Here is a 26,597-nt window from a genome sequence, read left to right as displayed (position 1 = left end):
TCTATCACTTTATGTATCATGTATGGCTCATTCATGGTGTGCTTAGAGATGCATGTGTACTGGAGGCAGTTTCATCGGTTTCGATGTATATGCCTGTAGAAGCATTGCTACTGTTCATCTGAACGGCTTTGAGCGGTATTGTTCATAATGAAAGTTTCCCTACCATAGATTGTAAATGGTGTCTCTGGTGTTGTGCTCATTTGCAATGCATATGTCCTTGGTTGTTTCATCTCGAGTCATTTCTGGATGCTTGTAGAGGTATAAAACGGCATGCCTGCTTCCTGAATTGGCCAGTAATGTGTTCTGTGGTGGCAACAATGACACAGGGATTTCAGCGTTAACGTTATTGTGAAGGATTGGGCTTTGGAGGAACACGTGTGTCAAAATGGAGAAAGGCTCTCCATTGGAACCACCAGTAGTAAAGGACTACTTGGTAAAAGGAGACAGATTCACCAAGTGGAGTGAAGTGAGTAGAATCGAGAAAAAGGAAAAATCTACTTTTGTCTTGTTTGCACCTTGTAAACTTTCTTTTCAGATGCTACTGTTTAACTAGCTTTATAATGATTTTACTCAGGCTCTCCCAGCTGGTGCAACCTCTCTGCTTCTTCAAAATTATTGTCAACACCTTTCAGACACAGATTGCCTTTCATAGCAGTTTGACCCCCATCCCCTTCCCCAGAAGAATAGAAAGCTTTATCTTTATCTGTACATGTTTCAGTTGTGGACTTTAATTCTTTAAAGACAATTTGCTTTGTATTGATGATTCAAGAAGCAGAGATATTGACATGTATAGAACTAATGCACCCAATAACAATGCCCAGGTGAAGACAAATAAATCTAATTGAACTGTGTTAAAAAGTTAAAAGTAGTACATTTGCTTGGTATATAGTACAGTAGTTTTACAGAAGAGTTAAAGTAAGAGTAGATTCAAAGGTTAAGCAGAGTATGCTGTCCCAGTAATCCTACACACTACGGTATACCTCCGTTTTAACAAACAAATTCAAAATCTCAGTGCTGTCCAACTAAAGAAACAATTTTTGAGAAGGCTACCAAGACATCAGTTGCTGAAGCTCAGGGGCTATAGAGGGAATGGATATATATATATAGATATAGAAGCATCTGGAGAGTTCTTGTTGATTCCACAAATCAACGGGGACAAGCAAACAGGGGGGTACAGGGTAGTAGAGGGGTGGCTAAGGGGTAGAGGAGGTATCTAGTCAAAGTGATAATTTATTTATGATTAAAAACATTATAAAAGTCATACCCTCAAAATACATAGGTTAAGGTACAAGATACAAGCTGTTTGATGTTCCACAAGCAGCTTTGGAGAAGTATACCATCAGTCATGTGTTTGTGATGGGTTTTCTACATATATCTTTGGAAATATTTATTGACTAATCTTTTGATAGAGATCGTGTTCAAGCTTGGCAGAAGAATGCTATTGAACCATTTTCTGCTCTGCGTTTCTGACATGGGCAGATGGTTGCAAACTGTGTTCTAAACCAGGGTGCACGTGATTTCAAAAAGCTTCACAATCAATGTTCAGGCGCAAGAATATAACTGTACCCCGTTCTTTTGTTTTAGGACTCAACTCGCACCTCTCCAGTCATGATGAAAGTTGATCCGAAGGGCTTTTATCTGTATTGGACCCATCAGAACAAGGTGAGTGGATATGTTTTCCAGGGAGCACTGCAGCCTCTTCTATTCATGATGTAACCCAGTGATGTTCTTCATATGATGAAGAATATATAAAACACCATTACTGGTATAAAAATATATTTAAGGATAATGATGAGAACAATTTTCATTTGAAACTAAATAAGGGTGAAACTAATTACAAGAAATGCAAGCCTTGTAGGACAATAAAAATCTAAACAAAAACTAATAATTGACAGCACTATACTTTGAAATCTAAGTGAGAATATGTATTGTCTATAGTAAGTACTGTATTTGTAAACTTTATACCTTACAGGTTTTGTAAACTCAGAGTTTACTGGTTTCTTTACATATGTAAATAGAGCTGAATATGTTAAAAGAGGGATTCAATAATGTATCTGAGTTGATTTAAAAAGAGAATTGAGTACTGAAACTTTCAAAATATAACTGGAACTATTAGATACAAGATTTCACTTCCTTTTACAAAAAATTTAACATTCACAATTTGGTATTCTTTTTATAATACTACAAATAGAAGTTATGTATTTGTTTAAATATATTTACACAATTATATTGAAAGAAGGTAAAAACATTGTATTTGGGCATAATATGAGCACTACATATTGCATTACTTGAGATAAAAACTACAAAAACAATGTGAAAGATATTGGTTCCAGCACATGCATTTTCATCATAAGGCTTTGTTGCACAGTATGGTTGATTGTTGTTCACTGGATTGAAACCTGCGTGGGTTGGTGGATTTCCTGACACACTAAAACAAAAGAAGAAAAAAATGACAGGAAGACAGACTCCCCCAGTCAAATTACTGTTGCAACCCGAAGCCCCTTTTTTATATAAAACCCACTAGTAGTTACAAATCCATTCGCTTGATAAGGCTGGAAAACATTTCTGTGAATGAGATTAGTGTAACAGTTGCAGCTGATGTTGTGTTAAAATTATTGTTTAAGACATAGTTTGGTGCACGACATTATGCATGAGCATTAGTACACACTTGAAGTAGGGATTCCTCTTCTGTAAAACAAAAATGGAAAGGGTATCATAATGGGACAAATAGTTAGGCATTGTCTAGCTGAAAAAGTATATTTTCTCTTTTCCCTGTAGGAAATGGAGTTTCTGGATATTGCCACGATCCGGGATACAAGATCAGGAAAATATGCTAGAATCCCAAAGGTGAGTATGGCTACTGAGGATGTCAATTTTAAATTCAGGCTGTGGTACAAGTATCTTAATCCTCCCTTCTGACTGGAAGTCACTTTGGATGTGTGATCAGTTCAAATTCACTGCACTGCCCAGGACATGGCAAAACAACAGTTGGAGTTATACATGTCTTGGCTTTTTCTCTGGACAAAATTATGCAGAAGAGTCTGTAATTAAAAGAGTTTGACATTCAACCTAGTTCTGGGATTAAAAGAAAGTGCCCTTGCCCTATCTATGTGATAGACCCATATCCATGTGACTGATCTAAATTAAAAAGGTAGTGCTTGTACTGAGCCTTAGTCCACCTTGTGTAGAAAACAGAAATACAAAATGTATATATTTATGCAAGAAAAGAACACTACCACTCTGCAAGAGCCATGTGTGCTTTAGCAGTATCAAACTCCTGGGACATAACTTTAAAGATCGTTAAAGACTGCTTGGAGATATTTTGAATTACAGAGCAAGCTGTTTCAACCTCGGGTTCATGCGGTTAATTGACAGAAGAGTATTATGCAGCTAAACAGATTTTTCAAAGCACAATTTATTACTGTGCTCCAAATGGGCTTTTTCTGTTTACTTATAGGTGTATAGGTTTTTTTTCTGCAGTAGTGTTAATATTTAGTAGGGCAATGCCATGGATGTCATTTCAAAGCAGCTGCAATCAGCTCAGGTCTTACTCTTATTTATCTTCTGATTTGTTGCATTTCCTTTTCTGTTTGTTCTATGTGGTACTCTTCTGTTGTTTCTGCTTAGATCATTTGCCTCTGCAAACATTTCAGCAAAGACATGGATCGTCTATAATCATGACACACAGAGGAATACCAGAGAAAGAAGCCTGTGCTTATTCTTTTAATTTCGTCTGGAATGTCACCTCAGCAGGGATGTTCTTTATTGATCGAGATTAACGCAGAAATACATTTACAAATTAAACAGCCTAATGCAAAGAGCAGTGTAGGATGAGGCTGTTGCTCTTTTTATTTTCTCTCATGAGAATTGGAGGCTGTGCTATACACAAGAGACAATGCATACTGACATTTTGTTTTACAAAAGGTTTACAATATTGTGTCAGGAAAACAGTACTGGCACGAACATGTTTTTTTCTGAAAATATTCTCCACTGCACATTGCATTACTCCACATGAGAAATACTGTCCTTTTTCTCTTTCTTAGACTACTTCCCTTTGGTTTTCAGTGTATGCTGCACTATTTGTTTTGCTGAATCAGTTTTCGTGGCAGTCAAAACAATTTTGAGGATAGAGACTAAACTTATTGACAAAAGAATAGAAGCCGGTGGAGCTGCTTGTTTGTTCCTCGCAGCAGTGAATTGTTTTTAGTTTGAGATCCCCAGTGTCTTTGTGAAGCTCAAATAGCAGATCCCTCGCAGTGGATTGAGGAGCAACACACACACTCACAACACGCCTCACCAACTGCATGGCAGAGCAAGCAAAACAGTCAATTTTCAGCTTCTTATGACGCAAACCCCAAAGCGCTCTGCAAATAGTGTTGTGCCCATGGGAGCACCTGAACACAGTAGACCAGAGACATGGGCCTGTGTAAATATATTCTGTCTGCAATAGAGTAAGTATGTGAAGTCTGAGGTCAAATGGCAATGTAATTATATTATTTCTACACTCTCTCTATATATCTGCATGCATCATTTATGAGACTGTTCCTATGTTTTTGAAAGACACCAAGGCAATCTAGACACATAGAATTGTTTACAAAATCAACTCAACAAGATAAAATACCCATAATCCACAATAATAAGGTGGGACCATTAATTGATCTGACTTTACTGTCAAACAAGAAGGTTAAGCAGCAGGGGCCTTATAAAGCTCAGTGTAAAGCCCTGTTCAAGGTGAGTGAATACTAAGTAACATGGAGGCAAGAAGAACTTGAATGAATATATATCATCACTATCCCCACCATTATCAGTCTATATTGATCCAGTGCTGGATGAAGGCTCCCCAAGATGTCTCCACTTGATTTGATCTACAGCTTCACTTTTCCACGTCACACCTGCAAAGTGTATGATTTCATCTTCCCATCTTCTAAGTGGTCATCTTCAAGGTCTTTTTCATCTCTTGGGATCCATTTGATGGATATATATATGATTCACTATTGAGAATGAGCTGGATAATTAGCCTTTAGCCCAGTTATTGCAATCAATTTACTCGCGATAGGAGCAGTAGTCACCCGCTTGCCCCAAACCCAAAGGCAGCTGGGAAAATCTGCTATGGGAAAAGACAAAATGAAACAGGAGTTTGTGTCTTTCTTCTCACATCTGCCAAGGTGGGCAAGGTTGAGGAGCTGACAGCCTGTAGAAAACAGAGCTTGTGGCCTTCAGCTTTGCATGACACCTGAGGAACCATCTGGTGTTTTCCCTGTGAACACTCCTACTGCCCGTCTTTGTGTACTTTGACATTATCAATCATCATTTAATATCTCCGTGTTGTCATCTCCACGGAATGGTGTAGATACATTTCTGGTCATAGGTGATGCTTTCATAAGTGTGATTGTTTTTTTGGTAAGTGGAAAATTCCTTTCGAATATGATATTCCTTCGTGAATCTCAGTGTCCAGGCATTTTGTTTTGTAGGTTTTGCTTACAGCTTGTCATTTGCCTGCTTTGTTTAACCTCACCCTTGCAAATGTCCTAGATACGCAAATCAAAAGCCTAAGCCTAAGTAAGGAATGCCGAATGCCAGATTGCACTCACTGACAAACAGGACGAGGTTCATGAACTTCGATGCAAATCAAGTGCAGCCACGATTTTAGTGCTCCTGTGCTTGTCATTGAAAGCCAGGGTGCGATTTGCCTTGATTTTTGCTGTCTATATTGTTTTCCAACGTTGTCACTGATCTTTTAATCTGTAAAGTGAGAGAAACAGATCTAGCTTGTCTGCCATTCTCTTCTTATGCCCCAGGTCTGGTTTCTCTTCAGTTCTTATCACTTTTCAATTTCTTTTGGAGATGATGTAGGTGAAATATTCCACTCAAAATCATTTGTTTTCTGACTGATATTATGATTGTGTATGCAGTATTTAACACAGGTCTGTGTAGTTTGAATGTGTGATTTTAGTTTGGTCAGTATTTTATTTATTTGTTTATTGTACCCAACAGAACCAGAAAGTTCGGAACGTCTTCAACTTGGATTTTCCAGACAGTCACTATTTAGCAAAAACACTGACAATAGTCACAGGACTCGACACAGTGAATCTCACATATAACAACTTTTTTGCTTACAAAGAAAATGTGACCCAGGTAAGAATTTATATTATGTCCAGTCAGTTATCACATACAAGTGGGATAGAAAATGTAAAAGTGCATTGAAAAAGCTGCAGGGTAAATATAAACATTAGACGGCAAGACTTCCCGATTTTCCTGGCACTGAATGTGTTGCAATGTAATGAAATTCAGCTAAAGAATTCACAACTTTTTTTCTTGAGTCTTGCAATGCTTGATTTATATTAAAAACATATGAATGTGGGTATATGAATTGCCTGTGGATTAGAAAGAAATTAAACAAATCCTAACAGGAATATTATATTTTACCATTTAAAATGATTCAGTTTTTGCTTTTTCAGTTTATACTGCAATAACCAGACAACTAATCAGTTCGATTCTGATACTTATTGCCATGTCTTTCAGTATTTTGATACACATATTGTGATAATTAATCATTATCCCAATGAAGGGCAAACACAGCTGCAAGTGCTTCTTAAATTAGAGCTCAGTGCCTCAGAGCTATTCCTAGACAGTGTTGCTGAGATGTCAAAGCTTGTAACCTCTCATCTCTTGTGAAGTAATTCCTATAATTTTGAAGCGTAGCCTTGTTGTCATATTCCTGCCGGTCATATTTCTGTATAATCACACTGACACCCATATTGAATTAAAACTCTACAGATTAGCATTTCTAAAACAGAGACAGTGGTTTTTAATAGACTAAACAGTGGCCAGTGTACCTCATTTTCAAGGATCCCTATATTTGTATGAGAGCCCTCTTGTGGCAAAGCCTGACAGTCAGAATACAATACAACAAATAAAAAACAACCTGCTGTTTAATTCTCCTTTACACCAGGGCTTATGAAATGCACTAAACTCAAAACGTCTCTTCTCTTTGTTTTTAATTTTGAGAAGTGTCCTGGGCATTGTAACTAAAGAGTCATCTGTATTTCTCTGCTGTAGAATTGGGCAGCAGATATTCTTGCTATTGTGTACAACCCCATGAGGATCAATGCTTGCAGACAAGTCTTCCTGGAGAAAATGTAAGTTAATGACTCAAAAGAAATCACTCTGGGCAAAAATGCACAGCTTCTTTGCGTTTGTTTTTCAATCAAGGATTTTGTAATATTGTACTGTATGGCTTTTATAAGAGGTTGTGGATTAACTACTTACTTTTGAACAGTTAGGATGAAAAAAAGGAAAAGTAAAATTTACATATACTCTAGTCAAGCTGATTAAGAAATTGAAATACAGTGAGGGGGAAAAAGTATTTGATCCCCTGCTGAGTTTGTATGTTTGCCCACTGACAAAGAAATGATCAGTCTATAATTTTAATGGTAGATGTATTTTAACAGTGAGAGACAGAATAACAACAAAAGAATCCAGAAAAAAACGCATTTCAAAAAAGTTATAAATTGATTTGCATGTTAATGAGGGAAATAAGTATTTGATCCCCTATCAATCAGCAAGATTTCTGGCTCCCAGGTGTCTTTTATACAGGTAACGAGCTGAGATTAGGAGCACTCTCTTAAAGGGAGTGCTCCTAATCTCAGCTCGTTACCTATATAAAAGACACCTGTCCACAGAAGCAATCAATCAATCAAATCAGATTCCAAATTCTCCACCATGGCCAAGATCAAAGAGCTGTCCAAGGATGTCAGGGACAAGATTGTAGACCTACCCTATTGTATTTGACCCCTTCGACTTAGTACTTGGTGGCAAAACCCTTGTTGGCAATCACAGAGGTCAGACGTTTCTTGTAGTTGGTCACCAGGTTTGCACACATCTCAGGAGGAATTTTGTCCCACTCCTCTTTGCAGATCCTCTCCAAGTCATTAAGGTTTCAAGGCTGACATTTGGCAACTCGAACCTTCAGCTCCCTCCACAGATTTTCTATGGGATTAAGGTCTGGAGACTGGCTAGGCCACTCCAGGACCTTAATGTGCTTCTTCTTGAGCCACTCCTTTGTTGCCTTGGCTGTGTGTTTTGGGTCATTGTCATGCTGGAATACCCATCTACAACCCATTTTCAATGCCCTGGCTGAGGGAAGGAGGTTCTCACCCAAGATTTGACGGTACATGGCCCCGTCCATCGTCCCTTTGATGCGGTGCAGTTGTCCTGTCCCCTTAGCAGAAAAACACCCCCAAAGCATAATGTTTCCACCTCCATGTTTGACGGTGGGGATGGTGTTCTTGGGGTCATTCCTCCTCCTCCAAACACGGCGAGTTGAGTTGATGCCAAAGAGCTCAATTTTGGTCTCATCTGACCACAACACTTTCACCCAGTTCTCCTCTGAATCATTCAGATGTTCATTGGCAAACTTCAGACGGGCCTGTACATGTGCTTTCTTGAGCAGGGGGACCTTGCGGGCGCTGCAGGATTTCAGTCCTTCACGGCGTAGTGTGTTACCAATTGTTTTCTTGGTGACTATGGTCCCAGCTGCCTTGAGATCATTAACAAGATCCTCCCGTGTAGTTCTGGGCTGATTCCTCACCGTTCTCATGATCATTGAAACTCCACGAGGTGAGATCTTGCATGGAGCCCCAGACCAAGGGAGACTGACAGTTATTTTGTGTTTCTTCCATTTGCGAATAATCGCACCAACTGTTGTCACCAAGCTGCTTGGCGATGGTCTTGTAGCCCATTCCAGCATTGTGTAGGTCTACAATCTTGTCCCTGACATCCTTGGACAGCTCTTTGGTCTTGGCCATGGTGGAGAGTTTGGAATCTGATTGATTGATTGCTTCTATGGACAGGTGTCTTTTATACAGGTAACGAGCTGAGATTAGGAGCACTCCCTTTAAGAGAGTGCTCCTAATCTCAGCTCGTTACCTGTATAAAAGACACCTGGGAGCCAGAAATCTTGCTGATTGATAGGGGATCAAATACTTATTTCCCTCATTAACATGCAAATCAATATATAACTTTTTTTAATGCGTTTTTCTGGATTTGTTTGTTGTTATTCTGTCTCTTGCTGTTAAAATACACCTACCATTAAAATTATAGACTGATCATTTCTTTGTCAGTGGGCAAACATACAAACTCAGCAGGGGATCAAATACTTTTTTCCTTCACTGTAGAACATACTGGACATTCTACATTTAGAGTTCCCTGATAAGGTATCTTCATGACATGACTAAAGATTTTAAATATGGGAAACCTATAAAGACAGCCTCAGCATTTATCTGTCTGACATTTAATTAAAATAGTTGCTTATAAAACAGTTAGGACAACAACCTTTTCCCATAATGCCAGCTTTTGAAGAGCCACACAGGTGGGTGAGTGCTTTTCTATGAAGCACATTAATGAATTAACATTTTTGAAAGCCACAATTATGTTTCACAAAAGTGTCAACTCCACTTCTGTGGAGTGCTGCAACACTACTCTGCTGAAGTGCTCACTTGGCTGGGCAGTGGCTGGATGGTGGAGGTGGAATAATCTTGGCGAGTTCTTACCACCGCTTACTGTTTTCTCTCTTAGATATGTCCGTATCTCACTACAGAAGAACAAAGATGGCAAGATACCAGTGAAAACGTAAGGAACATGGCAATTTGTTAAATAGTAATTAGGAAAAAGACTAAGGCCAAGTATGTTCATGTCTTCTTTGTATAACACCCCAAGGACAATCTGCAACCCTTGAGAAATCAAAAATATCAGAAATAACCCATGTATAGAAAGCTACCAAGACTTACGTAATCAAAATTGAGCTATTTCACTTTTTGTCCCAATTAATTTCGTAATGATTCTGTGTCATGCTACTTCAAAAGTTGACTGTCTGTGTGTCTGTTTTCAGTATTGTCATTATTGTTACTTCAGGGACATTTACTGCATTAGCTTGTGTATTCACATCTGGTATCGCTTAGCTGTGGTAACACAACATTCAACACACTTTTTTTTGTGTTTTTCAGGATTTATAAGATGTTCCCTGCTGACAAAAAGAGGGTCGAGGCTGCTTTAGCGTCCGCTCATCTCCCAAAAGGAAAGGTGAGGCCGGAAATGCCACAAACCAACATGGAATATTTTACAGGGGCTTTTTATTGTAAAAACATATTCTACATTATAATATTTGTACACACACTAAACAAAGTATGTGTGGCTCTGTCAGAGTTTGGGGTCTTTTGCTGAAATGCTATGAAAAAGTTCTATAAATGTTAGTGTTTTGTAATCTCTTATTTTATTTTTTTTGTCTAGCATGATGCAATGAAGCCAGATGTCTTCACTGAAGCTGCTTATAAATCATTTATTATGAACCTCTGTCCCAGACCAGAAATTTATGAGATATTCACATCTTAGTAGGTTTTATTTTCCTTCTGTTTTCACATTGCCTGAGAGTACAAAAGCCACAGTTTAGAGATAGGTTGTTTTAAATGGTCAAGCAGTGACAAGATCTTATTTGAAATAGATGCTTTTAATTTCAACATCAAATTTATGCTGTAATGTTTGAGTGTCTTTGTCTTCATTCTTACCTTTTTAAAAAAACAGAACCATGATTTTTTTTCCTTCAGCAATTATTATATATATATATATATATATATATATATGCACATTTGGCAGGATAATTCCAAATTATTCTTTGATTCCTAGTTCCAAATTATTCTGGGTCATTCAGTTTCAGCAGCTTAAACATTTCTTCAATTGTTTTTCTTCTCCTTTTTTTTCATTCTTGTTCTTGGTGGCTTTTCTTTGACATTTTGGCTGAAGAATAATGTTATGCTCCACAGCTCTGCCAAGGCCAAGCCTTATATGACAAAGGAGAATTTCACCAAGTTCATCAATGAGAAGCAACGAGATTCACGGCTCAACGAGACCCTGTACCCCCTGATCAGACCCGAGCAGGTCAAGAACCTGATAGAGAAGTATGAACCCACCGCATCTAATGCTAACAGAGGTGAGCAGCAGCATCTATAATTATGATAACATTTTTCACTCAAAGATACCCCAAAATGTATTTATTTATTTATTTGACTGTCATGTGTTTATTAAATCCATTAAAATGTTCCTGTAATGTTTGCAACATATTTCCAAATTTCTTGATGAATTCAAACAGCATTTTCATTAAATGTTTTATAATTTAATTCCCAAGTCATTCAGCTATCTTCAGCAGACAGATGTTATCCTCTGTTGTTAGCGGATTGCTGCCTTTAGTTTTTGGTACATGTGACAGAACTCTCTTGAGATGGAAAGCATTGCAGACCAAATAAAGATCCTTCCAGTATTTTGCACATGAGTCACACTCTCTGGTAGAGTGCACACTTGTACGTCTGATCTACAGACCAAATATAGTAAAGCTGTTAACAGATCATTATATGCAACTACATTTTCTAATACATGCCACATTTTAAAACAAGTATGATAGGTATTTGTGCTCATATCAGCTTTCTTTGTGGAACGTTTTATAGTTTCACACATTCACCCAACGTTAGAAAAATGTTAACAAATGGCAGCTTTCATTAGAAATATAATACCAGATGTGTCTTCGGTTTGTTTTTTTATTTATTTATTGTTTTACTTTCTAGGCCAGATCTCCCCAGAAGGCCTACTGTTCTACTTGACTGGGCCTGAAACCTCCATTGTCGCGCTTGATAAACTGGGCATTTACCAGGACATGATGCAACCTGTGCCTCATTACTTTATCAAATCCTCACACAACACCTACCTCACAGGTAAGCACCACTGACAATGAGGCAGAAATTAAATGGGGAATGCTTTCTCTTCAGTTACAAAAAAAGTAGGCAGAATTTGCCTCACTCAAATAAGAAATGCGTATTTTACAGTCAAATCCATCTTGACAGAGCTAGTGGGCATTAGAAAACATTGTGAAAGTTCTGCACTGAAACAATTAATCCTTTTGAAACGTTCCCTGTTGGTGTATTTCAATGTGAGGCCAGTCTGATTGACAGTTCACTGATGGTGTGTTTGTATGTGGGCTGCAGCGGGCCAGTTCTCAGGTGTGTCCTCCCCCGAGATGTACCGGCAGTGTCTTCTCGCTGGGTGTCGATGCCTGGAGCTCGACTGCTGGAAGGGGAAACCCCCAGATGAAGAGCCCATCATCACCCACGGGTTCACCATGACCACCGAAATCCTCTTCAAGGTGCATGGGATCACTTGGAACAATAGTCCGCAAAGAAAAACAATGCATGTTGGGTATAATACACTTAGCACACCTACAAGGTTGGTTCAGAAATTCAGAGGAAAATACAGATGGGAATACTGGATATAGTCCATGTTGAGTGTATGCAAATACCACCCTCCCAGAATCCTTTGATCCTTTAATAAACTTAGTCTGGTTTTGACAAAAAAACTCTGTGCTGCAATGAAATAACTGTTCAGCCTCATCACCATTTTCTGTTTCTTTCTGGCAGGACGTTATTGAGGCTATTGCAGAGAGTGCATTCAAAACATCCAATTATCCCGTCATCCTGTCTTTTGAGAACCACGTTGACTCGTGAGACATGCTACGTTATTTCTTTACTTTTGAACACATATAACAAAGCAAAACTAACAAAAAACAACAACAACAAAACAGGAGAATACAGGTCCTGTGAAAATATTTGAAAAGAGTGTGCAATTAGAACCCATCAGTTTCCATAAAATGTTTTTCAGCTTTTTATTTATTTATTATGATTTTATTTCTCTAGCATGTATAAATACAAGCAATTTATGCACAGAAATAGAAGAATACAGATAATCAAAGTGCATACAAAGGAATTGGGGTTCAACACCTAATTGACACCTGAACAAATTTATGTTGAGGCTAACAAACCATAGATAATGGTCTCAAATATTTCACTAAAACAAAAGTCAGACAAAATACCTTAAATTTTAAATGACTGATATTGATTTATTTTTCCTGATCAGAGTCAAACAGCAAGAAAAGATGGCGAACTACTGCAAGACAATTTTTGGGGATGCTTTGCTGACAGATCCACTTGAGAAGTACCCTGTGAGTAATATTTAGCCCTATGAGAATAATATCTTGTATAAGTATAATGGATAACTAATCAATTCAATTGTTTCACTGTGCCTTTAAAACACTTAAAATAAAAGATCAGGACAAAAATGTACTTTGGGTCATCCATCATGTGTAGTTCCTGATATAAGTTGCCCACTGGTGTGGAGGTGGCCCCGGGGGGCAGAAATCAATCCTTCTAGAAGGTCACTCTGAGTCAAAAAAGAAGATCAAGGCCCTTACATGTGGAAGACTTCAGACTGAGAGATTTTTATTTCCCATCTCCTGTCAGAAGAAATAAAGACTTGCAACTAAAAATGTGTAACTTCACACTTCTGAACTTTCCCTTTTCCCACTCCTGTCAATTTCACTTTGCCATTCATTAGCCCCTTGTGACCGTTTCACTACATAACTACACTTTCTTTTCATCCTCTCTAAAAATGCAAATCAGCTCTATAAATTAAAGCATCTCACTCTCTCCTATTGAGAATCCCACAGCTATGAAAACATGAAAATCAATTCACACTAATTAGAAAGTATCTGCTTTATCTACTATTTACAGACCATGCAATACTCGACTGATTAATGTTTGTATGGTATAATTTGTGGTTATCAGGAATCAAAGCCCCTGTTCTGTAGGACTCCTTTGACTACAGACCCCACTCTCCAAATTCCTGAACAAAATATAAATGTCAAAGCCAGCAAGAATCTGTGTGAATCTTTCTGACAACTGAGAAATTGTTCAAGGCCATTGAGCTATGAAATTCAGTATAGTTGATTCCAGTGTGTTTAGTATTTTCCCCATACCTGTGTCCATAATCCAACCTTTAAGCTTAGTGGCCAGCGTTCCACACAAGCAGTTTTTGAAAATAGTGTTGCACAGATATTTTCTTGAACTGCTGCCGATTTCATACTGTTCCCGTTTCCTTTTGCTTTTCCGTCTGACAGCTAAAGCCAGGACAGCAAATACCGAGCCCTGCAGAACTGATGGGTAAAATCTTGATTAAGAACAAGAAGAATAGCAAAGACACTCAAGAGGCTGCGAAGAAACCAGAAACAACAGACCAGACACCACCTCCTGCCGCTGCCAACCAGCCACAGGAAAATGCTGATCAAAAGAGCCAAGAGAGCCCAGGTGTGTGAAGACCCCACCCAATAAGGTTGCAGATCTGATTGGCAAACCATTTGATATTCATGTTTTTCGTTAAGTTTCAGGAAGTTCATGCCATATTCTTTTGGAGACCTTAATTAGAGCCATGGTTTAGTAGATTATTTTGAGGTTATTGAAAAACAAATAATTTCTGGAGGAAGTTTCTAGTTGGAAACTTAAGCTCAAATTTAGTCTATGCCGCCAGTGCTCCTTTTGTCAATCTCATAACTATTTCTGTTTTTGTGTGCCAGAGGGAGAGGGGCAAGAGACGCCGAAAGAGGGGCAGGAAGCTGCGAAAGAGGGGCAAGATGCACCCAAAGAAGTTCAAGATGACCAAGAAGAGCAAGATGACCAAAACGAACAAGATGAAGAGAAGATGAAGAATTCTGATGAGGTATGGTGGGAGCTGCACAACAGGATCGCTTGGGTGCAGTCATGAGGGTGCAGGCCCTGGGAAGGACCATACGCTAACAGCAACTCCCTCCTGTCTTTCTCAGGGTACAGCGGGTCAAGAAGTAACAGCCTATGAGGAAATGTCAGCTTTGGTGAATTACATCCAGCCAAACAAATTCATCTCTTTTGAAAATGCTAAAAGTAAGTCCTGGATTTATGCTGGTCTGAATAAGAGAACATATTATCTTTGTGTGTCAGATTATCTGAATCATAACTCAGCATGCATGGTATTTTCAGCTGACAGTTAGACACCCCTGGCATAGTGTGTGAGTCAAAGATTAACTGTACTGGCTGGGGGTGACGTTTCTTTCATTCCTGCCTCTCCAGAAAAGAATAAGAGCTATTCAATCTCTTCCTTCGTGGAAACGAAAGGAGGGGACTTACTCACCAAATTTCCCGTGGACTTCATTGAGTATCCTTTCAGCACTTTTTACAGTTGTATTAATTAGAACTTTGATACATGAATCACTACTCTTTTTTTGTTTGCAACAACATAGTTGGGGGAAAAAAAAAGTCTATCTGTGTTTAGCAAATCTGTACTCATCTTTAAAACAAAATGCAAAACTGACAATTCCAAATAAATACCCAGACCCAGTTTACAGTAAAAGTTACTATATCACATTTAAGGAACAATCACACAATTCTGCCTGTGTTTGGTCCAAAAGAGTGAAGAATATATTTGAAACTTGGGAAAATATCTGCTCAGAGTTCCTATATTGAGTAATCCAGGTACAACAAGAGGCAGATGAGTCGCATCTACCCCAAAGGCACAAGGATGGACTCCTCTAACTACAACCCTCAGCCATTCTGGACTGCTGGCTGTCAGATGGTAGCGCTCAACTACCAGACTATGGGTAAGAGCTATACAACCCAGTACAGTAAAGCCTTCCAAACAAGTTCTCACAACTTCCACTAGAGGTCAGCATAGAATAAGCATGTCTAAAATACATTTCCAAATTAATAAATATGTAGCTGTTACTCTAGGTAAAATATGTAGTATACTCTTATGAAGTCCTGTAAATCACCTTAGATTAAGGAATCGGTCAAATGAGTAAATGGCAATGCATGCTCCTTCTGTCTGTCAGACTTCCCAATGCAGTTGAACATGGCCTTGTTCGAGTTCAACGGGAGGACTGGCTACATTCTCAAGCATGACTTTATGAGACGACCTGACAAGAAGTTTAATCCCTTCGCTGACAGGATTGATTCTATTGTGGCAAGTACTCTGAAGATCAAGGCAAGTATTTGGACCAGATCATGATGTCATCATGTGCACCAAAGTTCTTGTTCATGTCCTCCCCACAGTCCTGTGTGGTTTATGATTTCCGGTGGTCTCCTCCTTTTCATTTTTCTTATACTTTGTCTGCACTGCTTCTACAACAACACTGTAGACCAGTGGTCTCCAACCCTGGTCCCGGAGACCCCCAATCCACTTAATCTTATAGGTCCTTAAATCACCAATTTGAAATACTGCAATCACATTGGCGTTATTAATCAATTAAGCAACTCAACCAATGGGAATTATTGAAATCTGAAGGTATTCAGTTGATTGTTCCAAAGGTTTCTAAATGATGGAATTTACCACACCACCTAATTGTTTCCAATTAAATACTTTCAGGTATTTAAAAATTGGTGATAAAAGGGTGACCTCCAAAACCTGCTGGAGACTACTGCTATAGACTATTGACAGAAGGCAATGACACACTGTAATCGGTCTACAATTTAGAAGCGTACTGCTGAGCGTTTCCTATACAGCTCAATCCTCCGCTGATGGTCTGTTAACACCGAACCCAGGGTCTGACTGTGTCTAACCTTGGCAGATCTACTCCGGCCAGTTCCTGTCTGATAAGAATGTAAAGACGGGGGTGGAGGTGGAACTGATTGGCCTGCCTGGAGACCCCAAACGCAAGTACAAGACCAAGATGACCACCACCCCTAATGGCATCAACCCGGTGTGGAATGAGGAGCCCTTTGTCTTTGAGAAGGTGAGGAGGAGGAGAGATTGTTGTGGAAATTTCAAACTGAAAACATGTCTCTTGAAAAGGTGTGAAGGGCCTGCGGAAACTCACCTGGTTGAATTGAAGCGATTTATATGACCACAAATAAACCATAAAACGTATCTGTGGGATTTTTCAAACTGTATTTTGTCCTTTTCCTGTATTATGGCTGTTCATCTTTTCACTCTGACAGATTCTACTGCAGGAGATGGCCTCTCTCAGGATAGTGGTTCTTGATGAGGGTGGCAAGTTTCTTGGACACAGAATACTCCCAGTCCATGCAATACAGTCAGGTAACACTTCCATGGCAAGATCAAACACTTTCTCTTTAGTTTGCATTTCTGTAAAGTTTGCATTGTGCTAACTGAACTTGCTAGTTTTAGTCTGTGTATGCAGTGGTGATTCTAGCTTGTATGGCTCCCTGGTGAACCCCCCCTTCAATGCCCCCCAGCCCCCCCGCCAACAAAAATAAAAAGCAAAATATATGTTTTATGTGGACATGTGGAACAACACAAATAAATAATCATAACATTTAAAACTATATAAATATATACAAAAATAACTCATAAATATAAAAATGTAACAAATAGAAACATTGTAGTATATAAATACAAATAAAAAGAATTACCATTACCCTATTTCTAACAAAAACACAAACAACTAAATTGCGCAAATCCTGTATCACACAAATATACAAATAGAATAACACACTTATAAAGAAGATAACCTGATTATGACACTATTGCACTTCAAACAAGAAACAAACAAACTAAATTGCACAACTGCCATCTAAACCCTGACCTTTCTTGCCTTCCTTGATTCAAAGTCATCAATTACATCATAAGAGATCTGCCCAGCAATTGCATGGTTAATGCTGATGACAGTACAGGACAGCTGTAAGCTAGTTGGACAGAAAACTGAAAATTGTCGCCCTATGTGTAATAGCATAGCAAGCAACATAGGCTAACAAACATACAAGTCATACTAGTCTGTTTAATTACATGCATAATATTATACTCATAAAAAGATGATATAGCTGCACACCTTTATCTTTTGCGTGTTTCTCCTGTTCTTCTTTCCTCTTTTTCCTAAACTGGGCACCTGATGTCTTAGACCTCTTCTTATCCATTTGTGTTGATTTGGCACTTGAGTATCAATACATTACCCATCCCCCAACACTGTCAACCAAGAGGCAAGACTAAACCAATTCACCAATTCTGGTGTGGAGACTGGTTTTATATTATTCTTAACGATTTTGCACAAAAAAGAAACAAAATGGAACAATATGTCTGAGACGATATATTCGCAGTATTATGAATGAATTGTGGTTAATTTGGTGGCATTTCGTAAGGTGATTGATTTTACTAATTGCATTAGTACTTTACAAATTTAGAGGTGTTCTATTTGTTAGATTCCCCAGGCTTACAGTGGGGAGACCTGAGGTCAACCTACCCCCGCCCCCCTCCCCATCTCGCACTTCTGAGTGGAAGACCTTCCCAGCCTGCATAACTCACAAAGTAGGCGCCCACTCCGACAAGGTTAATGGACCCACAGTCCCACACGGTGACATGATATCATTGAAGTGATGTGCAAATGAGCGAAAGAAAACCGATCGCACAAATGTCACCATTCCGAATTTCTTTGTGCGGGCGCCCCGTGCTGCCCTGGGCAGCTGCTCATGTCACCTATACCTATACCGAAGTAATTACATCTGTGTTTGCTTTATAGGCTATCAACATATATGCCTGCGAACTGAGAGCAACATGACGCTGACCCTGCCTGCCCTTTTTGTGTACATTGAGGTGAAAGATTACATCCCAGAATCCTTTGCCGGTACTTTTATTTTCTATTACATTTCCACTTGTGACCTTGTTTCATTGTTGAACTTGAAGTAGTCCTTTGGGCTGACGTTTGTGGAAGGATAATAATACTTGAATTAAATCTATATCTCAATTACCACTACAAAGTCCACCTCATAGGAGGCCTCTTCATGTTCACTACCTCCCATTTGGTATTTATAGTGTTGCTATTCTTGCCTATGCTCAGCAATTTCCATCCTGAAATTAAAGTTTGCCAGGTGTGAGTGACGTCTGAGATTTAAAAATGAATCATTTATATTCGTTTTTATTCTAGGTTTCACAGATGCCTTATTCAATCCCTTAAAAGACAAGCCTTCAAAACCCAAGCCCATAGAGGTAAGCAAATAATAGTCAAACTTGTGTCCTTCATTATGACTGCAGCTAAAACCAAAATAATAATTTTCTCTTCTTGTTTAGGGGTCTATTGCATTTTACCTTACAGCTAAGACATTGAGAGCATTGCATTTGAATGATCTAAATATGTTTCTTCAAACCAGGCCTAGGAGTACTGTTGTGTTGTGTGTGTTGGTGTTTGCTTGGAGATCTCAAGAAACAAATATATAGAACAGTTGCTAAATGTTGAATTAATTGTTTTGTCAGTTATTGTTTCAAACTATTGAGACACAGTAGGAATGGCAAACATCAGGAAAATATAATACTGTAGAATTTAATAGAAGATGTTAAGGTAAGTAAGTCATTTATTTTGGTCAGAATAAAGTGACCCAATCTTATTCCCATTGGAAACAGCCCGCTCCTGAGCAGAAGCCTCCAGATGAGACACCAAGTGAACCAACCACTGAGACCTCCGCAGCGACACAACCAGAATCAAAGGCTGCTGAAGGTAAGATGGAAGAACTATCATATACCACCTGTGGGGCTTAGTACAGGTATGAGCATCTGTGGTCGAGCTCTAGGGTATTCTAGAACTTTGTTACCTGTTTAAACTAATCATTTGCTTTTCCTGGGCCTGTAGGTGATGTTTTAATATATTTGTAAAACCTGCTGGACTATGGCTCCTGAGGATTAGAGTTGGCCTTAGACCATCTAGTCTCCAGCTGATGCATTTTGATATTTTTATCAAACACCACTAGCTTTGTGAACCATTGCATTACTGTTTGTGTCTTTAGTAGCTCCTGTCCAGTCAGCTGAAGTAGTACCTGCCGCCTCTGCTGAACCTGAGCCTGCCTCGCCGCCGAAATCTGACTCTGATTCAAACCCTGCTCCGTCAGATGATACTGCTACTGCCCCACCCACTGAACCCACCCCTGACCCGCCAACTGAACCTAACCCCGGCCCCTCTACTGAGCCCAAAATTGAACAATCTGCTGAACCCAACACTGCCCAGCCTACTGAACCTGAGGCGGCACCATCACCTGATGCCGAGGCAGCCCCCGAACCTGAGGCATCTACTGAACCCGACTCTGCTCTAGTTGCTGAAGTTGCTGAAGTTGCCCCAGTAGCTGTTGATTCAGATGCTGCCCCTTCGCCTCCAGTTGAACCTGAGAAAGAACCTGCAAGTACTGGCCCAGGTAAATATGCTTTACAATCCTTTATCAGGCTTTTTCTGAACATGCATATGCATTGGTGGGTGGTAATCTAGTAAGAGCAATTACACAATACAAGGCTGCTTGATAAGCTCATAACTTTTAATTTTTCTGTCGTACAAATTGAATGCCATGGCCTCCATTCACAGCCCAAACCTATGGCTTTTCTGCTTTACTTAGAACCGGCTACAGTGACAGTGGTGGAGTTGAAACAGCACAAGAACTTTGTGAAAATCACCAAAAAGCAGGAGAAAGAGATAAAGGACCTGGAAAAGAAGTTTCAGAAGAAGAGCGATGACCTGACGCAGAAATACAACACTCTGTTTAAGAATCTCAGCAATGCTGACAAAAAGAGGTCCCAGAAAAACAAAGAGTAATGTGCTTCTTAATGCTGCATCCATTTGAGATTGGCTAACTTCAGAATTTCCACTAGATGGAGGCATTGCCCCCCCCCCTCTCCCTCTCTCTCTCTCTCTCTCTGTGGTTAAAACTGAACATGGCAAACAAAGACATAATACAGTATTTGGAATCTTGTGGGTTTGTTACCAGAAGCATCACACTAATTAGTGCTGCATAAATCCCAGAAAGTATTTGATTTCTTAACCAATGAAATCCTCATTTTACGTATTTGCTAAGTAGTTAGCGTGTGTTCCATTTTTGGCACCGGAAACATAAGAAATGTAACACTTCACAAGCTGTAGCAACCAGCAGTTTGTTTTTGTGGGCAGGTTGTGATATTCAGCCCAAACTTTCTGGGACATTTTATAGACACTGAGAATGATCTTCTTAGATTTTTGTGCAAGGTCATAAACTTCTGAATTGTGCTCTCACAGTGGCGATCCAGGCCCCAGTACAGAGAAGGTAAAAGAGCTGAAGGAGAAACTGCAGACGGAGCTGAAGGCCCTGTGTGAGGAACAATATGACCTTGTGAAAAAGAAGAAAGAACAGCATGGCTCAGAGGTACAGCAGCTGGGAATTCTCTTTCGTATGTTTTTTACAGTCCTAGCATGATGGAGAAAAACACAACAAACCTGTTGCGGTCTATGCCTATTAAGTCTAAAGGATCATAGGTTTTGTGGAAAATACATTAAATGAAATGTATATGTAGAATGCTATACTAATATGGGGTTAAATATATATTTAGCGAGTTTGATTTAAATTAGGAAATTAGGAAAGATTTGTTTGGACAGTTTTGATCAATAGTTAAAATGCTGTGACCAGTTGCAACCACAATTGTGACAAGATGGGTGATATTTACCATATCCTTAATTTCAATTGACAGCAATCCATCAAACTTCAGGACATAGCTAAAGAGAAGCATGCAAGTGAAAAGAAGGCACTGAAGGATGCTCTTGATAGGTAAGATTTTGTACACAATGCTTAACAGACCACAACCAGAAAACAAAAATCCCAGAAATGGGAATAGAAAATACAGACCCCTCACCCTTACAGATTCTAAAAGGGTAATGGATATGGACAGTTGAATTATGGTCTCCATCTTATCACACAAGAGAGACAGACCTTTTATTTTCTTTGCTGTACATACATCATCTAACTGGCTGTACAAATCAGTATTTAAACATTTGATGTCTCGATTCAGAGTTCTTAAAATAAGATGGCTTTTATTGATAAAAACAAAAAAATGAAGGCACTATTAAGCATCACTTATAATAGAAATATAATCTGGGCGACGTCACAGCTGCCTGCTGGGATTTCCTGAGAGGGAGGTTTCAACTGGGAGAGCACTCCCAGGGTAAGGTGGACTCAAAGGTGAGGTAAATGGACTCAAAGGCTTGTTGTGTAACAGCTTCCCCTGTGAGTTTCAAGTGTTATAAAAGCATTATGCTTCCCACAGTAATGTATCTCTATTGTTTGCACTGTGGAGGGGATAGCGGTGTTATAAGAAGCAGACCGTGGGCATCAGAGATGGGTGTATGTTGCTTTCATTGTACCCGTATGAGGTTAGTAGTCGTGACCCTTGCTGATTCAGTTCCCAACTTGGGAAAATTGCACTTGTCTTATCTTGTCCGCAGTGAAACTAAAGAAATGAAGAAGAAACTTGAAGCCAAACGCAACGAGAAACTCACCGCCTCAGTCAAGTCGGCTTCTGATAAAGCTACACAGGAGAAGTACTGTACCTGACATTGATTTATGCTCATTTATACTGCCAGACAATGAAATACATTTATGGAGATTTTTTAAAGTGAGTTACTAAGACAGATGGTTGATCAAGCAACGTAGCTTTAGCCTTAAATACTTTACCATATGTGTATTCTAAATTGTAATTTTAGTATAGTGAAAGGACAGATACAGCAGATTTAAGTACAGCTTCTGTAATAGTAGTTCTGAATGTGTTCAAGTTTAACTATGTCAGTGCAGCTTTCGTTTTCAGATTCCCCAGATCTTTGTAATTTGTAATCATTCATTGTTTTTTGTTCAATTTCAGGAATAAGAAGGAGATAAACAGTACCTTCACTGATGAGGTGGCACAGTCGACAAAAGAGGTAAGCAGAGTGTGAATGCATGCCTCATTAAGAAGCTATTCAGTGTTATTACTCTCACCAGCTGCTGTTTACTTGCTGATTACAATATAGATTGATGTTAATCACTTTTAGTTTAATGCACAGAACACAGAATTGGTGCAGCTCTTTAAGAACTGAAGATAAAATAATTATGAATGATTAGTATAATCCTATATAAGTACTATATGATTTATTAACCTTTATATATATATATATATATATAAATCTGAGAGAGAGAGAATATCTCCCTGTCTGAAGAGCTTTACAGTGACATCAAAATAAATAACAGCAATTACATTAGAAATTAAATGTTTATTCATAATTTGTTATTATTGCTTTGCAGTAATTCACATTATTATTATTATTCTTTAAAGAGTTTCTTGTAAATATGATTTGACTCTAACATTACATATTTGTATATCTAAGCAAGCAATAAATGGGTTACTATAGCAACAATCAATGAGACGAGATGGACATGGCTTTTGAGAAAAGCAGCTGGATATAGCAGTCGATTAAAAAGCCCCTGTACAGGTTATTCAATCCATGCTTCTATTTTTTGATTTCAACATATTCAACATTAATGTAAGCCACCAAATCTGTAATCTGCATTTATATGAATATAAAATATTCTGAATTTACTGTGTTGTGCTTTTTAAGGCTGACATTTTAATTCCAATGTTTTGTTGTTCAGGATACTGCCTACTAACCCACAGTATATTCAGCCAGTGAGATAAATAGTTTTTTGGCTTAGTGAATGCTCAGTAAAGTTCAAAATGTTTTACATCTCAGAGCCAACATTTGACATTTGACACAGTTCTTAAACAACTATACGGTCAGATACATTTAACAGCAAAAACCCAACTTGTGCAGTCCTCCTGTGATTTAGATGTCAGCAGATAACTCCATGTCTCCCCTCTTTTCCCTGGGTAGAGATCGCCGTGTTTTATTTTTTAATTCTGTTGTAGCTTACAGAAAAAAATGCTGCGCAACAGGCAGTGCTAGAGAAGAAACAAGCAGCCACTTTAGAGGAGATCAAAGGCATAGCAAATCAGGTAAATACAGGCAGCTGTCTATTGCTTTGCTTTCTATAGTAACATCTCCAATGACTGACACCCCACACATATTTACAGTCCATAACAAATACCAGAGCATGCCCTGAATACCTCATTAATTACCAGTAATTGTATTATTGTGATATTATACCAGACATTTTATTGAATATCCCAAATGATATACTGTACATGTCCAGACTGTTTGATGTAGTCTATACTTTTATGCACCTGTTTTTGATGACCCAGTATAACTTTATTATATAGTATTATAAACAGTTTCTCCCACTTTCTGAAATAAAAATGCTTGAACATTCACCTCCATGTCAAAAAAAGAAATATTCAGTAATAAAATACAGGGAAATACACTAGATGCTGATATGATTAAATTGAGTTATTTCAGTTTAGTTTTTTTTTTTCCTTCTTCTTCTCTGGAATAGCAGCTATTTAAATGTAATTTGATCATATTATTTTACAATGTTTGGGTAAAATCCCCTGCAATCTACAAATCTCTGTTGCCAAAGGTTTAAGATTGAAAAATAAAATTCATGGTCATTTGATCTTCTAAAACAGTTATGCAATTTTAAATTGGACTGTGCTTGGCATAACAGAATATAGATTGCAGGATTATAGAAAATATTTGCTCCAATAGTTTGCCTTTCTGTATCACCTAAGCCCTGATGATGTAAAAACTTGGTATTTTTACTACTGTTGAATCACCGAATTACCCCTGAGGGAAACTGGATCATTTTAGAGGTGATGCTTTCAATCTTAATCCAGTGTATAGTGTGTTTCTATTACTATGAGCTGTCGGTATTCTGTCTGTCGATAACAGACCGCTGAGGAAGCCAGCTCTGAATATGACAAGAAGATGAAGGGCCTTCCCAGCCATGTCAGAGAAACCGTGAACTCGTGTGTCAGCCCCCACTACCCAGACCAGGTGGACAAAGAGGAGGAGAAGACGGCCAATGGTGACCAGGGGGACGGTAGCGATTACGGGAATGTCTATCTAGGCTAGACCCACTTTAACCTTGGTGGTGTTTTATCATTGGGGTGTGGGAACTTAATCATTGATTTTGATACATTTATTCATTGTACATTTTAATTCAGGGAAAGAAATATGGGTTAGTGTCAGGCTTATTTATTGCAGTTCGTATACCTGCAGCAGTAGGGTGGAGAGGCCACATAAAGGGGTACAAAAAAGTAGGTTGACTAAATGATTTACAAAGTTTTAAAATTTAAACATGAAAACCTTGACAGTACTGTACTATGTTTCATTAAGCAGGTACCAACCTGAATCACAATTCTCAACATTACAGAAACTGAAAAACACTTCCTCCAAATAAACCCTAACAGTCTCAGAGAGAGTGATATTTTAACATGTTGTGTAATGTGCAGTTGCTTTAAAAGACAATGATTATATATCTTAAGCAGCTCATTCCCTTTCCAAGTATGTTTTTAAAGTGTAAAGAATGATTATGAATGAGTGAAGATATAGCCACTAACCTAGTTTTACAAAAAATAAGAAAAGCATTATGCCTTTATATCAGGCCATCTGCAGCAGTGAAGCGGTAAATGCCACAAAGATCATCCGCAAATGCTGTCTGTAATTGCATTACTATGAAACAAGAGATTAATTAATTTGAAGCAAATTTAACTATAACTGGCTGACAGCACTCTTTGTCCAAGGAAAAGGCTAAAGTAAAAAAGGCTTTAATGATAAAGGGAGCAGAACTAGAAAATGGGGACACTCATTCCAAAGACTTACAGATTGCATCTATATAAACATATTTGAGTAAAACAAGCAACTGGTTAGTATTTGCATGTAACTTGGTTAATAAGGATAAAGGGAAAGCTAATGTAATATATATATATAATAATTGTATCTCACAAGACAATAAGGATATATTAACTATGTGAATTTGAATTTATATTTGTTTTACAGAATTAATGCTCTTTGCTTACATATTTCTGAACTTACCCAAAAACCCAACAAAACCAAAAGAAGTTTAGAGGTAGGCTTTTTTTTGTTGTTGTTATCTTCTGCATCTACATTATACACTAGTCATAATTTACACTGTCCAAAAACTGTTAAAATAATCTAATAATGAATAAAGCAGCAATCAAACTATAACACTAAATATATTATTTAGAACAATATACCTGATGGGTTGCATGCTTATTCTTATATATATATATATATATATATATATATATATATATATATATATATATATATATATATAAGCACTTAAAAAAAGACCTTTAGCTCTCCGGACTAATTCTTGTCTGCAATGATTTAGAACAATTTTGGAATGTTATATTTTTTTATTATTTTCAAACCATGCACCATATAAAATATTTGTTATATAAAAGTAATTAATTATTATGTAAGGTAGAAAACACTATGCTTTTTTTTTTATTTTATTTTGTTTTATTGAGGTTGTGGGAAACGTCTTTCTGTCATCTTCCAAAGTAAAATCTTATGGTAATGTCAAATGAAAATGCTGGAATTGTATTTTAATGTCTGTGGCATGAGTTATTTTAATGGGAAGAGGGGGAAATACATTTTGTTAACAAGCTTGACTTATTCTCTTGCCTCTTTAATTGAAAATCCTCTGAAGAACAATCTATGAACAGAAGATAAAAATGTAATCTGTTCACTTACAAGAAAAAAAGAACCACCACAAAAGTACCATACATTTGCACTGCATTGTTTTTGCTGTAATTTGCAACACTATATATCAGTGGACATATCTTTTACATAAAAAATTATAACTTGTTTATATGGTAGAAACATATCTTTGGGCAATTTTCAAATAACTATGTAGATTGGGTTGAAAACCATTTTTTTTTAAAACATTTTCATGTTTAGGGCACTTTGACATTCAAATATTGGCACATCCATTTTTTTTATTTATATAAATTTTTCTTATAATGATTACCAAATCCCTCCCTAAAATCTCATAACCGACACT

At 38.0% G+C, this 26,597-nt stretch overlaps 1 protein-coding gene across 1 annotated transcript; it reads left to right on the top strand.

The window, feature by feature from the left end:
• Positions 1-329: 329 nt before the first annotated feature.
• plcb2 (phospholipase C, beta 2) lies at positions 330-26,205 on the top strand. The gene is made up of 32 exons (XM_066695008.1): positions 330-466; positions 1,585-1,662; positions 2,779-2,847; positions 5,995-6,135; positions 7,060-7,139; positions 9,577-9,630; positions 10,005-10,080; positions 10,288-10,388; positions 10,818-10,984; positions 11,613-11,759; positions 12,030-12,187; positions 12,459-12,541; positions 12,955-13,039; positions 13,994-14,180; positions 14,462-14,589; positions 14,693-14,789; positions 14,976-15,060; positions 15,378-15,502; positions 15,734-15,885; positions 16,469-16,633; positions 16,839-16,938; positions 18,374-18,478; positions 18,779-18,840; positions 19,252-19,345; positions 19,632-20,033; positions 20,229-20,421; positions 20,882-21,008; positions 21,331-21,407; positions 22,082-22,177; positions 22,495-22,552; positions 23,536-23,622; positions 24,455-26,205. Exons 1-32 carry the CDS (start codon positions 386-388, stop codon positions 24,635-24,637), a joined length of 3,843 nt encoding a protein of 1,280 aa, XP_066551105.1. The 5' UTR covers positions 330-385; the 3' UTR covers positions 24,638-26,205.
• The last annotated feature ends 392 nt before the right edge of the window (positions 26,206-26,597 follow it).

The sequence above is a fragment of the Amia ocellicauda genome, chromosome 21 (genome assembly GCF_036373705.1).
Source record: "Amia ocellicauda isolate fAmiCal2 chromosome 21, fAmiCal2.hap1, whole genome shotgun sequence".
Classification (NCBI taxonomy): Eukaryota; Metazoa; Chordata; class Actinopteri; order Amiiformes; family Amiidae; genus Amia; species Amia ocellicauda.
This window is presented reverse-complemented; position numbering and strand designations above follow the sequence as displayed.